Consider the following 16,025-nt stretch of genomic DNA (forward strand, 5'->3'; position numbering starts at 1 on the left):
GTACAACTGCTTAGACTAATTTAAAAATGATCACTGATATTAACCTGCATGCATAATAACATACAAAAATAATACATATTACATTCTACATTATACGGTCATATGCAGGCCAAATATCTCCAGAAACTTTAAATTAAAAAAGTTAGTTTTACATTTCCTTAAATTACTAGGTTAGAACGTTAATGCAGCAATATAATGTTAATGCTGCCCTCTAGTGGCGACATTATAGAAGAAACTCATTAAGCCATTTCAAAGATGCTTGCGTATAGGATGTTCTAAATTCTGTATTGAAATTGCACTGGGGCCTAAGTGTAGGGGAAATATGTACCTACTTTTATTTTATTGCACAGGACACACAAAACATTCTGAAGACCGAGTCACACAGTAATCCTTGCTGCCAGGAATAAACTAGTGGCTGGATATTTATATAAAGCACCCAACTTTTCCCATCCTTTTCCCAACCTACAGTCCTGCCCCCCACATTCACACTTTCTCCCCTCTAGCACCACCCCATGGAACCAGGAACTATCTACCATCTCTGATGACCTGGACATTTTTTCTATTTTAAAAGCCTCTCAAGTAGACTATCATTCGTCTCTCTACTTTACAACCTAGAATTGCATCACCAGGACAGCAGATTTGCCCTGCCCCTCCAGCAGGCCAGGCCAGGCTTCAGGCCTCTTCCTTTTATTCATGACTCTGCACTCTTACTACTCAGAAGTACTGAAGTCCTGCAGCTAATTTTCTGCATCACTGTGGTCTGTTTCTCTGTATAAGTCCTTGAATTTTTGTATCCGATCCCCAAATTATTTTTTAGACCACAATATGTAATCTGAAATACAAGAAACCCCTGTAAAATAATTGTGCTCGTGTCATAAATGGTGAATTTATTTAATTTAAACTTAAGTGATAATCAAATTTAAGTGAGAAAAAAGTTAACGGTAAGTGGATGAAATTACCTTGATCAACGAGATCAAGATATTTGATTAGTGTCCTTTAGGAATATGGGCTGCTGTTATAATAGTATGTGGTTGCTGGAAGTGTTTTTATGGGGGGGAGAGGGGAGAAAATAAAATGTCTTGGTTTTCATGCTTTGCATTTAGCATTTCCTCCTACTCAGCCAATCTGCCATCACATCACTCATCCCATCCTCTCTGGTGTTAATTTACCCTAATAATAATAATCCAGATCAGTGTTACAGGAAGAAATCCTGGTGAAGTGTTTATTATTGAATAAAATCAACCAATGATGGAGAAAACAAGCACAACAACACAAGGAAGGAAGTTGAACAGGCTGCAATTCTCACTTCTTGAGAAATAAAAAGTCTTTCAGCATTTAGCAATCTAGGCATGTTGAAAATTATCACTGCAAGAGCTGGCAACTCACAGAATCAATAATATTCTCAAGTCCTACTATCAGAAAGAGTGCTTTTTCCTGTCATGATGCACAGAGAGCTCCCCTTGCCCATAGGTTTCCCCTTTTCACCAACACTTTCAACCCACAGGCATGACTGCAAGGGACTTTGAGGAACACACAGAACACATGGATGTGATGCAAAAATACACTCCAGTTTTTCTCATGAACATTTATTATATTGCAAAAGCAATGAAAACACCTGATTCTTGATTATGTGAAAATGGGAGACGTAAACATTTTGTTTTAATGTATATATCACAAAGTCTGAGCTCTTATGCCTGGTATCTTAAAAAAGTGTTCAGATAATTATTTTAAAATGTTGCTCTCTCTCTAATGTCAAGGCTCGGTTCCCTGAGAGATGCAATTCTGCAAAGCCTGCAAAGCTATAATCCGAACACCCCAGTACCTGAATGTAGGGTGCGTCAGTATGGCTTGGTGTTATTTATTGGAACCAGTTTCAGACTGGATGTGAATGGTTTTTAACCTGGAGAGAATATTCCCTAAGAGCAGCTCAAGCGTTACAGTGTGCGATCGCAGGGACCCCCGACTCAGAGGGCTTCACTAGAGCCCAGTGCTCTTGGCTTGGTCCAGCTTCAGATCCTTTGCAGTGAGCATGGCTGTGACTGGGTGCATGCCAGACTTGTGTTTGAGAAAGGTGTTGACTGCCTCCTCACGGTACTTCTCAAAGTTGTACACCTCCCTGAAAACCACAAAAACAATTTATGCAGAACAAGAAACACAGCATACTATTTTTTAAGTTTTTGTTTACTCCAATGCTGTAGAACACATTATAGACCCGTGAACAATAATAAAAATCAGTCAATAATAGAAGATGGGGGATAAAAAGCTTTAAAATAAAACCGGAGATATACAGTGAGGGAAAAAAGTATTTGATCCCCTGCTGATTTTGTACGTTTACAAGACCATCGCCAAGCAGCTTGGTGAGAAGGTGACAACAGTTGGTGCGATTATTCGCAAATGGAAGAAACACAAAATAACTGTCAGTCTCCCTCGGTCTGGGGCTCCATGCAAGATCTCACCTCGTGGAGTTTCAATGATCATGAGAGCGGTGAGGAATCAGCCCAGAACTACACGGGAGGATCTTGTTAATGATCTCAAGGCAGCTGGGACCATAGTCACCAAGAAAACCATTGGTAACACACTACGCCGTGAAGGACTGAAATCCTGCAGCGCCCGCAAGGTCCCCCTGCTCAAGAAAGCACATGTACAGGCCCGTCTGAAGTTTGCCAATGATCATCTGAGTGAAAGTGTTGTGGTCAGATGAGACCAAAATCGAGCTCTTTGGCATCAACTCAAAATCGCCGTGTTTGGAGGAGGAGGAATGCTGCCTTTGACCCCAAGAACACCATCCCCATCGTCAAACATGGAGGTGGAAACATTATGCTTTGGGGGTGTTTTTCTGCTAAGGGGACAGGCCAACTGCACCGCATCAAAGGGACGATGGACGGGGCCATGTACCGTCAAATCTTGGGTGAAAACCTCCTTCCCTCAGCCAGGGCATTGAAAATGGGTCGTGGATGGGTATTCCAGCATGACAAGGCAACAAAGGAGTGGCTCAAGAAGAAGCACATTAAGGTCCTGGAGTGACCTAGCCAGTAGAAGCCTTAATCCCATAGAAAATCTGTGGAGGGAGCTGAAGGTTCGAGTTGCCAAACGTCAGCCTCGCAACCTTAATGACTTGGAGAGGATCTGCAAAGAGGAGTGGGACAAAATCCCTCCTGAGATGTGTGCAAACCTGGTGGCCAACTACAAGAAACGTCTGACCTCTGTGATTGCCAACAAGGGTTTTGCCACCAAGTACTAAGTCGAAGGGGTGAAATACTTATTTCCCCCCTTAACATGCAAATCAATTTATAACTTTTTTGAAATGCGTTTTTCTGGATTTTTTTGTTGTTATTCTGTCTCTCACTGTTAAAATACACCTACCATTAAAATTATAGACTGATCATTTATTTGTCAGTGGGCAAATGTACAAAATCAGCAGGGGATCAAATACTTTTTTCCCCCTCACTGTAGTAGAAGCAAAATTTGTTTGCCAAGTGTATGCGTTAAAAGGAAAACAAACTATGCATAAAACGAACACGTAGCCTAAGAGGAGAACCTCTCTGGAAGGACGGTTACCTGAACAGTGGGCGTGTGAACTTCATGCGCCCTTGCTCAGTGGCCATTTTGAGAGCCAATGGGACGGCTTCCTCCCACTTGGCACGCACACAAACGCGCAGCCATCTGTAAAGACACCACAGTAACCAGGTCAGCATGTATGCATGGAATGGGCTTCTTCCTGCTTAAACCGCAGCTTGCGCAATTACCTCTCTTTTCAAAAGCTGGTAAGAGCAAATATTTCAACAAGGAGGAAGGAAATGTTTTGTACTGGTTTATGCAAAAAAACAAATATAGTTGGACTAAATTAAATAAAAAATAAACAGGTGCTTTAGATTAAAAATGTAATACTTAAAAGGTACAATATTTATACATCATGAGAAAGTCAAATCAGTTTTAATTCATTTCTGACATTCTGAAGTTTCTCAAAAGAGGTAGTTGAGAAGCTACAAGTGTGCGATTAAAAAAAAAAAAAAAAAAAAAAAAAAAACCCCACACACACACACACACCTTAGTCAGTAGTAAATCCTGTGTCAAATGTTCAGTTGTAAACACAGGTGAAAGAACAACCCCAACATGTTTTTCAGAGTTTAGAACATCTCACAGTGACCGAACTTCCCCAATATGTTAACAAGCGAGTTGATGCTGGTACCATGAACAGGACACAAAGCTCAAATACTGGAGAAAAAAAAAAAAAAAGGCAACTTGCCTGAGTTTTATTTCAGAGTTTTTAATGGCATTCAAATTGTAGACCTCCTGCATTCTTTTGACGTGTGACAATGGGATCGGGTTCTGAAACCAAAAAAGATTGGGTTTATGAAAGCTGAAGTAACATGCAATAATCATTCACACTTTGCATTCCTGCTTATCCAAGTTATCCAGTTTATAAATTACATTTCCTGACAACTTCTAAATGCTTAAAAACTGAACAAGTCAGTTGTCATTTTACTGGCTGTCTGTGGGCAGTGTGGGCACTAAGCCTAACCATCACTGGTGTGTTTATATGGACAGACATTTGGCCCTCAGCCCTACCTCCAGCAGCAAGAGAGCCAGGAACTCGATCACTTGGTGGGAAGACAACTGCTTTATATCCGCTTCACTGAAAGACTTCAGATCAGCCTCCTTTGCCTTGGAGAAGGAGGGAAAACACATTTTGCATTGAAGTTCAGAAAATGTGCCATTATATAAGCAAAATCAGCCAATAAATACAGAGATGCACAATATTGTAAGCACGGTTAGCAAGCTCAAGAAACAATGTGTGGAAATATAAAGGTATAAATACAAGGTAGTTTTTATTGCAACTCCACCACTTGCTCTTTACACTGTCCAATTTAATATTTATGTTGATGTCAGCAGAAACAGCAGCTAAAGATTGCATTTATGGCTCTAATCTACTTATGCTTTTTCCATATCTTTATTACTTTGGCATCGTGCAATGTATAAAACCCAGAAAATGACAATCCGGTGGCTGTTTTCCAGCAAGCATCAGCAAAAAAAAAAAAAAAAAAAACCTGCCGCTTTGAAGTGGCAAGTGGGCTGAAATTGGGACTTTCTACTTGGGCAGCTGTATGTATGCTGACAGGATGTTCCCTAGCCATGATGGATGCAGACCAATTAGGTATACGAGCAAAATACAGTACATGGTGTAAACACAATCACATGAATCACTAGAATTTAATTCTTTCCATAACTTACCTTGATCCATTTCTGACACAAGGCAATACAGGCATCAGCTAAGGTGGTGTCATACCTGAAAAAGTTTCAGGATTAATTTAGACAATCTGATCTGTAAAACACTTCCCAGCTATGCTTTCCATCAGAGGAAATCAACAGATCAAGTGTATTTTTCTTAAAACACATATACCTGCTTATATAAAAGATTAATCTAATCTGGAAGTGAAAATGGTTACAATAAGGTAACAATGTGGATTTCTATATACAATTTGCCTCAAAGGTATCACACAGTAAAGAAAATCCTAGCAAGTTTTTAGCTAAATTAAGTGCAGAGTATTTTGTTAAACATTTTGTTTTATCCCCCCCACCAATCCAATTTTTGAATAAACTTGATAACTATCGTACCCTATTGGCAGATCTATCTTCCTTTCTTTACCTTTATGCAATTTATTTGTATTAATGTAGCAGTTTCTCTTCAGTGTACTTACTGTGGTTTGACTGGTGGCATTCCAGGTGTGTGCATCCACCCATCCCAGTCCACCTTGTTCAGAATATCAACCTATACATATTTAAAGAGGGTAAACATTAACCGCTAAATAGAGGTATTAAACTCAAGTACACGGTCATGTTTTTATTCACTTTTGTAATTAAAAACAGGCTTTTAAAACCCAGTCATTATTCATGGTATGTTTTACCTTGTCCTTAAAATAGGTGTACAGGTAGTTTTTCCAGTCTTCGGTGGTGGCACTGCTATAAGCAAACATCTGAATATAGGACTTGACAAATCCCATGAACACCTCTGTTAAAAGCAAGAACAAAATCCTTCAGTCTGCAACTGCAATAGCCCTGAAATGCCATTGTGCCAAGACACGTTTCATCTGGATTTCTAAAGAATTAAAAACACTGAAGAGTAGATTGAGAACGGACAAGACTTATTGAGAACTTCGGAAAATGCAAATGCTCTGGAACAAAAACGTTTAGTAGGTTGAGAGACTACCATTGTCCTATTCCACTTTTTCCAAAGGGACATACTGGAGAGATTTTGAGTGTGGCAATTACAAATGAGGCATTGGTTTACTCAGCCCAATGTACAATGTAATTGCACTGTGTACAGATGAACAGAACCAGGATCCACAGCAATTGTTGTACTATACAAATCTAAAAATAGCACAGGCAGACAACTCTGTTATTCCGATCTTTCTCGCAGGTGTGTGGGCGTGTCTGGTAGCTACCTGGGCCTCCCATTAGCTCTTCCAGATGGTAGAGGAAAGCAAAACCCTTTTCATAGGGGACAGAGGAAAAAGCCTCGTCCGTGTCCACTTCTGTCAAGTTTGGCACAAGGTTGGTCAATGGATTATTGGCTCCGAAGGTTTTCACCTGCAGCACCGTAGGGTTCAGGTTAAAAAAAAAAAACTATTAGCATAGACTTAAACAGAAGAAAGACAAATGAAAAATACTGCCAATTATTACTGACATATGACAAAATCCTCAAATTCGAAAATTAGACCAGGTAACTGAACTAGAGTCAAGAAAAGCAATTTGCAAAGCAAATGTCTAACTGACACATAGAGCAAGATGGTGCCTAGAGAGATGGTGCCAAAGTGTTGAATTGCCACCACATTCTGCAGATAAAGTTCAATTTAAAACCAAAATGAGATCTTTGTATAAAAGTGAGATTTCATTACCAACCAAAATGTGAATATATTTTCAAAAGGAAATAACATGATTACCCTAGTCACAGCTGCTTTTAACCTTTCTAAATGTCAGTTACAGAAACTGGAAAAAAAAAAAAAAGTAATACAAGCGTCTTTACGTAGAGTTTGTGAAAAGATTCCTGGTATTAGAGCAGTGGCTCTCAGCCCTGGCCCCGGGGCCCCTCCGTCCTGCTAGTTTGTGTTCCATTTCCGCTCTCCATGAGCTGACCCCATGAATTGAAGTCATAAATGTGGCCAATCTGAGCTTTCATTAAGTTTAAAAAAATATAAAATTATACAAGGCCCTGGAATTCTCAAAATGATTGTTAACTAAACTGTACAAAAAGTAAAAGTAAGCACATTATTGTAATGATTGTTTCAGCTGAGGAACTCAGTTTTGCTTGAACACAAGCCAGTGGGAGAGTGGGGCCCTGGGACCAGGGGGCCAGGCTGCACCTCATTCTGCATTCACATTTGCAACACCCCACGGACCACCAGGAGGACCCTCGGGGACCACACGTTGAAAACCACTGCTCTAGTAACTGGGAATTTCAACCAGTGAAACGGTTACCGATTCCTGAAGCTCCTTCCAGCCTCCGATTGCCTTGAACTGTCGAAACTGCTCACTGACCAGGCGACTGCCAATCATTCTCTCAAGGTACACAGTGTGGCCCTCGTTTAGCCTGGATTGGAAACAGACAGCTCAGAAGGAAGGCCCAGTTACATCCTGCCTACTGTCCCAGCCAATCAATGCAGCTACTGCTGGGGTTTCTTTTCTGGGCAGAGGTAATCATTCACAAACACTTTCAACAGAAATGAGCACCATTTCCTATTTCAATTATGAATTCCCAAGATGACCAGTTTTCATCGGTCTTGCCACATTAATTCCCTTGCATAATTCACCCGTTGACTAAGACATACCAGAAGTGCTCCCAGGTTTTGTTGGTCACCAGGTTGCCAGTCCAGCTGTGAGAGATCTCATGTGCAATGACCTAAGAAAAGGAAAGCATGCTTTTAGCTATGAAAGACTGAATTAAATCAAATCAAATCAAATACAATGCGATTTAAAAAAAGAGGGGTCAGAAAACTTACATTGGACAAGGATCGGTCACCTGCCTGAAAGAGAGAGAGAAATGTCAAGTATACTGGTATTCTCTAGATATTTGGAATTAACACAGTTTATAGTCTGCAGCATTGGCGGCGGCAGAGTATTTTTTTTGGCTAAACCACTCAGCTAGCTAGCGTTAGCGAACGTTAACTAATTTGGCTCAGACTACACTGCGCGCTAACGCCCGCCAATTTCACGCAGCAATGACACAGTGACTCAAATGGAACTGGCTGGCACTCATTCTGCTCGATGATATTCTTGGTTGTTCCATGGTGGGGCTAACGCGATACTTGGTGGGGCTGTAGCCCAACCAAGCCATACCCTGCCGCCACCCCTGGTCTGCAGTAAAAATAAAAATGTCAATACGTGAATGTGTGGAAATGCTACAGTGTGGCACAGGTATCGGGAAGGAATTGCTATACACCGTTCACTTCTGGGGAGGGCCCAGTGAAGAGCCACAAACCCCCACCCCTCAACTCACCAGCAGCGTGGGGGTGGCGAATGTCAGACAGGGATTTTCCATGCCTCCATACGGGAAGGAAGGAGGGAGAACCAGCAGGTCATACTGACCCCAAACATAGGGCCCGGCCAGGTCCTCTGCAATCTTCAGCATGGCTTCGGTCTGGGAAAAGAGGAAGGTTACAGGGCAGGACATTAGCTCACAGCCAGACACAGAGGCCTTGCTCAATCCTGGGAAACGTGGTAGGTGGGTTTTTAAGGGTTAAAACAATGGTCGGGCTCAGAAAACTGGACTGCAGAGCTTGTGAGCTACATGTCAGCCTCTTTGTGGCTGGACACTGCTGAACAGATCAGAATCTGCTCTTGATAAACAATGCAGAAAGAATTTAAGAAGCCACAGTGTCTTCCTTTTCCTGGACGCAGATAAAACTTGGGGGCGGGTCACCCAATAAACCAGACTCTGAATCCAAGTGCACAATTTGTTGCCATTTGCAGAGCAATGCAGCGCTGCAGCGAGGCGAGGGTGCCAGGACATGCGAAAAGCACAGTCTTCACACATTAATTGCTTACTAAAATTTGAGAGCATGTATATTCATGATCTTATTTTGAATATTGTCATTTAGCAAAAGCTTCCGCCCTCCCCCCAAGGGCAACTTCTATGGATTTATATACAATGCACAACATGTTGTACAAGATCAGAATGGTCTGTAGATGTAATCTAAACAGAATGGTCTAAATCAGGCGCTGATGGGAGGCAAGATACTGCAGTCCGGATGTTCATGGACAGCTCATGTAGATCCAAGCCTACTTTAAATTCTACTGTCAACATCTGCGGCTACACACAAACTAAAACCAAAACAGACTGGGGGAAACCATCTGATCGCTCAGTGTGCTAGCACTGTCCTTTCCTGGTTACAAAATGTGGATTTTGACATTCTCTTCACAAAACAGCTTTAAACAGTTTGCTTGTTATTTGTAACCGCTGCATCTTCAGTGTGTCAACACTACAAACAGTACCTACATAAAATGCATACATACATAAATAAAAGGTACTGGAATATCCCCCTTAGTGGTTCCAAAGGCCTGGGTATACATTAATTGAAGAGCTAGGTGAATGAACAGCTTCCCTCTGGGAGGAAGGCAAGGTGCCACAGTATTACTCCCGAGACAGCTATGCCACTTAGCAAAGTCAAGCTAGGGGGATGGAAACCAGCACACATACCTCTGCAAACTCATAGGCACCCAGATCCACCAGCTCCTTCTCTGACCACACCCTGCTCCTCGGACCAATCTCTCTATCAAACCCAAGACAAAAATAAGGCCTCGTTAGAATAAGATGTAAATGCTTATTAAAAATACACAGTATATGATGGGAGATGGAGGGCCCAGTTCCCAGGACCAGATGGGCTGTATTACAGTCCGTGGAAACACCTACTGCAGTCAGTCACTCACGGGCCACAAAAGCACAGGACCGGTGGAAAAGACTGGGACTCATGTGTGTGCACAGCTGCGGTGTGTAAACAAAAGGAGGAATTACCTGCTCTCCAGTGCACCAACCACTATGGCTATTAAATAAGATGGCATGGGGACCTGGAAAATGGGGAGGGGAGGGGAGGGAAAGAAAAAACACTTTAGAGCTGTTAAATTCATTTTTTTGTGCATGTTGTTTAGAGCAGTTCTACATGGAGAAATGCTTGTGCTTTTTGTCCATAGGGGTTTGCCATACTGCTCAGAGCCAGGCAGAAGGCGACGTGAAGTCTGGCATGCTTTTAGCATTGAAAACATGGAATAAAAGCACAAGACCCATTAATATAGGAGGAGTTCCTTTAGCTTCTTTTGGCGTCTGTGTGCTTAGTGCAGCATCTGCAAAGACATTCAGTGCCTGAAGTGTGTTCTACTGTAGCAATGTTCCTCAGCGTTACATCTGTCACTTAAAGCACCATATTGTGCAAGACTGAAATTTACATTTCACAGCTCAAGAGAACAGATATCAAAATAAAATGAGGAAGTATTGGTTGTAGTTAGTGAGAAATACGGATGAGAAACAAATGTTTTGACAAGTTATACGACTGAAGATAGGACACTTCAACCGAGTGATAAAGATACTAGATTTAAAATACTGCATATTCAAATTTTATTTTGTGAAAGCCTGAAAGACAAGAACGGGACACTAGTACAAGCAAAATCAAACCAAATAAGATGAAAGAAAAGGAAAATTATAGGAAAACACTAATGTGCATTAACTTTAAGTGTCTGTATCCAGACACCCGAGGCTGTGCAGCTACAAAGGACATGTGGGAATACAGCGTGATGCACACAGGACGCCTCGCTGTCCTTTCCTCGTGAGGCAGGTATTGGTCATGCACAGTTACCAAGTGTCTGTCTGCGAGAAGATACTGACTTCCACTCAACAGAAAATAACGCTTATTCGAGTTTCTCACACATGGGGCGACAGCATTATGGCTGGAGTCACCCCTGTAGAGGGAGTGTGCTGGACGGGCCGGGAGCTTACGGGTTGCCTGAAGCGGAACACAGATCTGCTGCTGTCCTGAGGGTCTGGCTCCTGCCCATCCCTCACTGCACTCATCAGCGCCACCAATTCCTTAGGGACCGACACCTGGAGCGAGAACAGTCACACTTACTCCTCTATTCACACCCAAGAAGAAATCTTAAAAAGTCAAGAGGAATTCTGGGACACAGCATTCAGAGTGCTGGAAAAAAAAACCTATGCTATGCTTACCTGGGGGCATTTTCAGGACCAAGAAGCATTTGTTTCAGCCCATGCAAGCACATGCAAAAGGATGGGTTTGAGTAGAAGCAAGTTGGACAGACCTGACTGGGTAAATTCACATGGTCTACATTTGGCAAATGTTCTATTGAGATTACATTTACAAGCAAACCTGAAAATATGCTGGCCTTGTGTAAAAACAAGAAGTGGTTTACAAAAAGCAAAGTACCTGCGCATAGTAGGTGTGTTTCACAGAAGGGGTATCCTGACAAGGGACCATGGTCCGACAGTGGGTAGCCTAAAGGCATAACAGGAACATTGTGAAAGGAAAGGGAAAAAAAATAAAATCAGGAATGCAGTAAATTAAACCTCACAGTTGGCCTCAAAACCCAGAAGCATGTCTGAATTATCTACATAACTATTTCCTGCAGCAAGGAATTGTATTATTTTTCCCTCCCCTGAGAGATGAAGGATAAATATTTACTTACCAAGACATTTCACTGTTATGTACTCTGGTGTAATTATTTTCTGAATTTTCCTTCCAAATTGTTAAGTAAAAAACACAAAAGCAAACACTTATTCACGGACAGCAATTTGCCTTCTTTGGGACATTTAAGGGTTGCAGTTTCCCAAAACTACATCTTAGAATGTAGAGAAAAGAAAAGGGGGAAGACCGACAATAACAATTCTGATTCGTTCATTAAACCCCCTTTCCCTCTTTTTGCCGACAAGTGAAAAGTTGTCAAGCCTAGTAGCGCAAGTAATAAAAACAAAGTCCTGATAATCGGAGTTTGATGATTCGGCTTATTTTAAGTCTGAAGATTAATTTTAAAAGATAAATCGATCAAGGTTCTTTTAGTGAATAAGCCTCAGCTTCACTGCACTGTGAGGAACAGGAACCTTTGCCCTCTCATATCAACACACCGTCAGCACAGACGGGCAATTACACCTTGAAACCCGGCAGGACTTGACAGCCTTTTTTCCCCGCCCCCTACAGCTTTATGAATCGTCACTTTCACCATAGCACATCACTTCATTAGTTTTATATATAGGTTTCTTTTAGAATATTGTTAGCCATACAATGTTTCTCTAGTGCCTAATACAAGACAATACCTGGCATTGACTGAAGAGATAAGGGTGCTTTTTCCCAGCAGTCTGTTCAGGCGTGAGCCACTGCAGAGCCGAGGCCTTGGGGGAGGTCTCGTAGGTCACCTCGATGATCACATGCTGACCCCTGAGGAAAACCACAAAGATCAGTTATTCTGTGCTGCTGTCCCCTCCATCCGACAGAAGGGCTCTCTCTGAGTAAGACTACAGGAGCAGCCTTTCTGGCATATGTGGAGCCCGTTAAGCTTTCAAGGAAAAAAACTCCAGCTGCAAACTGAGTCTGCCCAGCTGGTGGGATTAATGAGCATTTAGGCCACAAAGTGCAGAGAGCTACCATCTCCCCTTACCGGGACAATTCAAAAGGCAGGGAGATCTCCAGAGGGGAGCCCTTGAAGCTGTGCTGGGGTCCCAGGGAAAACTTGGCCTCCTGCCCATTAGCTGTGACTTTGCTGATCTTCAAGTCCTTGGTGTCAAGAATCTGTTAAAAAACAAAAATTGTAGTTTAACAATTCAAATCCCATTTTCTTTCATCAATTTCTTAAATGAGCTACAGCACATATCAATCAGGTGGAAGTTACACCAATGATCTCATGACCCAAACCCAGTATTCCTTGTTGGGCTGAGGGTATCAGTTCTCTATTAATGCATAAAAAAAGGACAGACATGCAAGAAGCACTCAAGATTGTGCAAATCAATGCAACATTTTGATCCCAGGGCCCACCAATGCCTACATTTTGAGGAAGCAGTCTGAACTCCGCACTGCCGCCTGTATCAAGAAGGTTGCACACACTGACTGTTTGCTTCACTTTACTTGACGTTGGGCAATCCACTAAAAATGGCAAACTTTTTTTTTTTTTGCTCTGACCTAAGCAACACAGCGATTAGCAGACTGATGTGAATAAACTGAATAAGAAACGGCCTCCCATGAAAATGGTTTGAAAACCCTTCATTTTGTGCTATAAAAGGAACTCAACCTAACTTGTAAGGATTCAATTTGGAATTCAATGGGACCCTACAAACATGCATTTATTAATGCTGGGTATTAAAGGCTTGATTTGAAAGTCCTGCCTTTAGTCCAACACTTATACAACCATGTTCTTCAAATCTAGAACTAATGTGGTCATAGTCCAGCTGTTTTTGTTTTGTTAGGTAAATTTAAACCATGAACTGCATTAGGTGTGGGAGAGGGGATAAACTGGTTGAATCAATGTATAATGGTATTGGTTGGCACAGAAACCTGGCACCCAGGAATGGATTTGGATACTACATTTTACTGTATATTAAAAAGGCCAACAGAGAAAATTGAAGATCACTGATGAAGCCCAAGCTACAAAAAAAGAAAAACTGATCATAAAGCACATAAGGCAGCTATAACCTCTCATTACGAATCTAGATGTCTGTACTTAAAGTCATTGATATACATTAATTACGTCCAAAAGAAGTACCTATGACAAAACTGGGACTTAACTCCCAAGAACAATTGGTTGTACAACTCCATACTTCTTCACCACATCAAAGCTTACTGCCTCATGTCAGTGCAGACAAAATAACAGAAAACACACTTCAGGTGTTGGTTTGTTTGTCTGTTCTCTCGCAGTCTCTGAAAGTGCAACCACTGCTCCTTTTCTATAGGTCACCAGTCGAAAGCAGGATGCAGTTGTGCCAAAGTGGACAAGATAATCTTGTGTATTAATAATGTTTTATGTCAATATTAAACATGCCACTGCAACTAGTGTACAAACTCCTGGAGTCTTATATACAGAAAAACGCAGGGTCAGGTTGATCATTTTCACTGCTGCATTACATCTGTACACCCTCCTGACGCTGCACTATGCTCATGCCATTTGTTTTCCAGAGGAGATGGCCCTAACCCATAATCTAATATATTTTATATATAAAATTTGGTTTAGATTATGGGTTAGGGCCATCTCCTCTGGAAAACAAATGGCATGAGCATATATGTTTTAATGAATACTGGTAAATCAGAACATTTATGATAAAAACATCAATTAAAGAACATTGAAATGCATTTCAGCATAATACCTTCATACGGATATCTGCCATAGAACAGCAGTGACCGTAACAAGAATGATTTTGTGACACAGTGACAGCCGTGTAATTCATAGGCAAGTAAAACAAAGCAAACATGTAAAAGATAGGAACACATTCTGAAAACTCAAACCCAACAGTGAAAGTGCACTATATGCATGCAGTGCAGCAGGTATTTCGAAAGCAAAAAGGTATATAAGATGGAGTGGTTTGCCTTTTACTGAAAAGTACAATTTAAAAAAAAAAAATCGGCATACATTGCAAAGTTAGATTTTCTGACGTCCAATCAACATAAACATCAACTCCCTCGACCGCTATCATTGTTCAGTGAAGTGGTAATAGTGACAAAAATTGAAACCGGCAATGAAAAATAAAGATACGGTGATCGAACTAGGACCCAGGTACAACCAAGTTGAAGTTATAACATTTAATTTCACAACTGAGCTGAATACGATCAATCTTGCAAAACTAAACATTTCCTGTACGATATAAACTTCAATGCTACATGATTTACTATAGGATTCTTGATCACACGAAGAAAGCTGTGATTTCAAGTGTTTTCCTTCTGTAATAAAACCATTGTTGCTTTTTGCTCATTATAACGGTAGTGGTAGGAGTAAATTGTTTATTATTTAAAATAAAAATAGAATATCCAGTCAAATCTGATTACATTTTAAAATTGTATTGGTAACAATAGTTGCTAGATCAACAACAAAATATTTCAGCGCGTCGATGAAATGCAAATATTCTTTAGATCTTTTGGTTTTTCTCCTCGGTGGACACGATAGTCTAACACGAGTAGTGATAACAACACATTGCCAGGTAAATATGTATTAAATGTATGAAAAGCATGCCTTTAACATCCTTGCGTGATCACAGTGAGCACTCCGGTGTTACAATATGTGCCGTAGATTGAGAAAGTTCGTTACCGTACCAGGCTGGCGTATTTGTCCTCCAGTATTTCTACAGTCAGGGCCACTTTGCCTTTAATGACACGACTGTCAAAGTCAACATGAAAGCGCAGGTTCAGGTGTCTGGTGATGCACTTTGATAGAGCAGAAAACGAGCTGGGATCGTTCACAGGAGCCATGGTTCAGATGTCCAGAGCAATCGGCACAGATTCACTTATATAGCCATTTATCCACGTGTTTGCGCTCTGCGCGGTGCGCTGTGGGTATTGTAGTTGCGATATAAGGAATTGAAGCCATTTGGAGGCGCTGCGAACGACATTACCCAGAATGCACACCGGTTACACGCTATCGAGTGATCTCTGATGCGGTTTCAATAAAGGCCAGTGTGTATGTCTTTTTGACTAAAGTTAGCAAAAGGCTGAAAAACATACGATCTTAACACTTTTGTCAGCAGTCACATCATCCATAAAGACAAGGGAACCAGTTGTTTGTATTTCTCAGCCTAATGATGGCTTGCTTCACTCGCAGCGGCAGCGCTTTGCACTTCATATTGCGTGTTAACAGCAACCGATTTCAAATGCAAATGCCACACTTTAAATCAAATCTAGAGCTTTTATCTGCTTACTTGTAACTGAGCTAATGAGGGAATAACACACACCTGGCCATGGGACAGCAGAGACAGCTGAGCAGCCAATTGTCCAATTACGTTTGAGCCCCTAAAATTGGGGGGCACACATATAAAAATGGGTGTATTTCCT

At 41.4% G+C, this 16,025-nt stretch overlaps 1 protein-coding gene across 1 annotated transcript; it reads right to left on the reverse strand.

The window, feature by feature from the left end:
- Positions 1-1,189: 1,189 nt before the first annotated feature.
- lta4h (leukotriene A4 hydrolase) lies at positions 1,190-15,501 on the reverse strand. The gene is made up of 19 exons (XM_066705012.1): positions 15,291-15,501; positions 12,655-12,785; positions 12,314-12,434; positions 11,430-11,498; positions 10,985-11,089; positions 10,010-10,062; positions 9,695-9,767; positions 8,495-8,635; positions 7,998-8,021; positions 7,827-7,897; positions 7,477-7,588; positions 6,444-6,588; positions 5,907-6,010; positions 5,700-5,770; positions 5,233-5,287; positions 4,570-4,665; positions 4,247-4,329; positions 3,559-3,663; positions 1,190-2,116 (listed from the first exon to the last, which is right to left on the reverse strand). Exons 1-19 carry the CDS (start codon positions 15,444-15,446, stop codon positions 1,978-1,980), a joined length of 1,854 nt encoding a protein of 617 aa, XP_066561109.1. The 5' UTR covers positions 15,447-15,501; the 3' UTR covers positions 1,190-1,977.
- Positions 15,502-16,025: the final 524 nt, after the last annotated feature.

The sequence above is a fragment of the Amia ocellicauda genome, chromosome 5 (genome assembly GCF_036373705.1).
Source record: "Amia ocellicauda isolate fAmiCal2 chromosome 5, fAmiCal2.hap1, whole genome shotgun sequence".
NCBI classification, from domain to species: Eukaryota; Metazoa; Chordata; class Actinopteri; order Amiiformes; family Amiidae; genus Amia; species Amia ocellicauda.

What these genes read in the sequence shown, in the direction of transcription:
- lta4h (XM_066705012.1), bottom strand. Translation starts at nt 15,446, where the DNA reads ATGGCTCCTGTGAACGATCCCAGCTCGTTTTCTGCTCTATCAAAGTGC. An exon ending in GTTGGTGCACTGGAGAGCAG is followed by an intron (nt 9,768 to 10,009) that starts GTAATTCCTCCT and finishes TGGGTTTGATAG; the next exon opens with AGAGATTGGTCCGAGGAGCA. An exon ending in ATGCCACCAGTCAAACCACA is followed by an intron (nt 5,288 to 5,699) that starts GTAAGTACACTG and finishes AAACTTTTTCAG; the next exon opens with GTATGACACCACCTTAGCTG.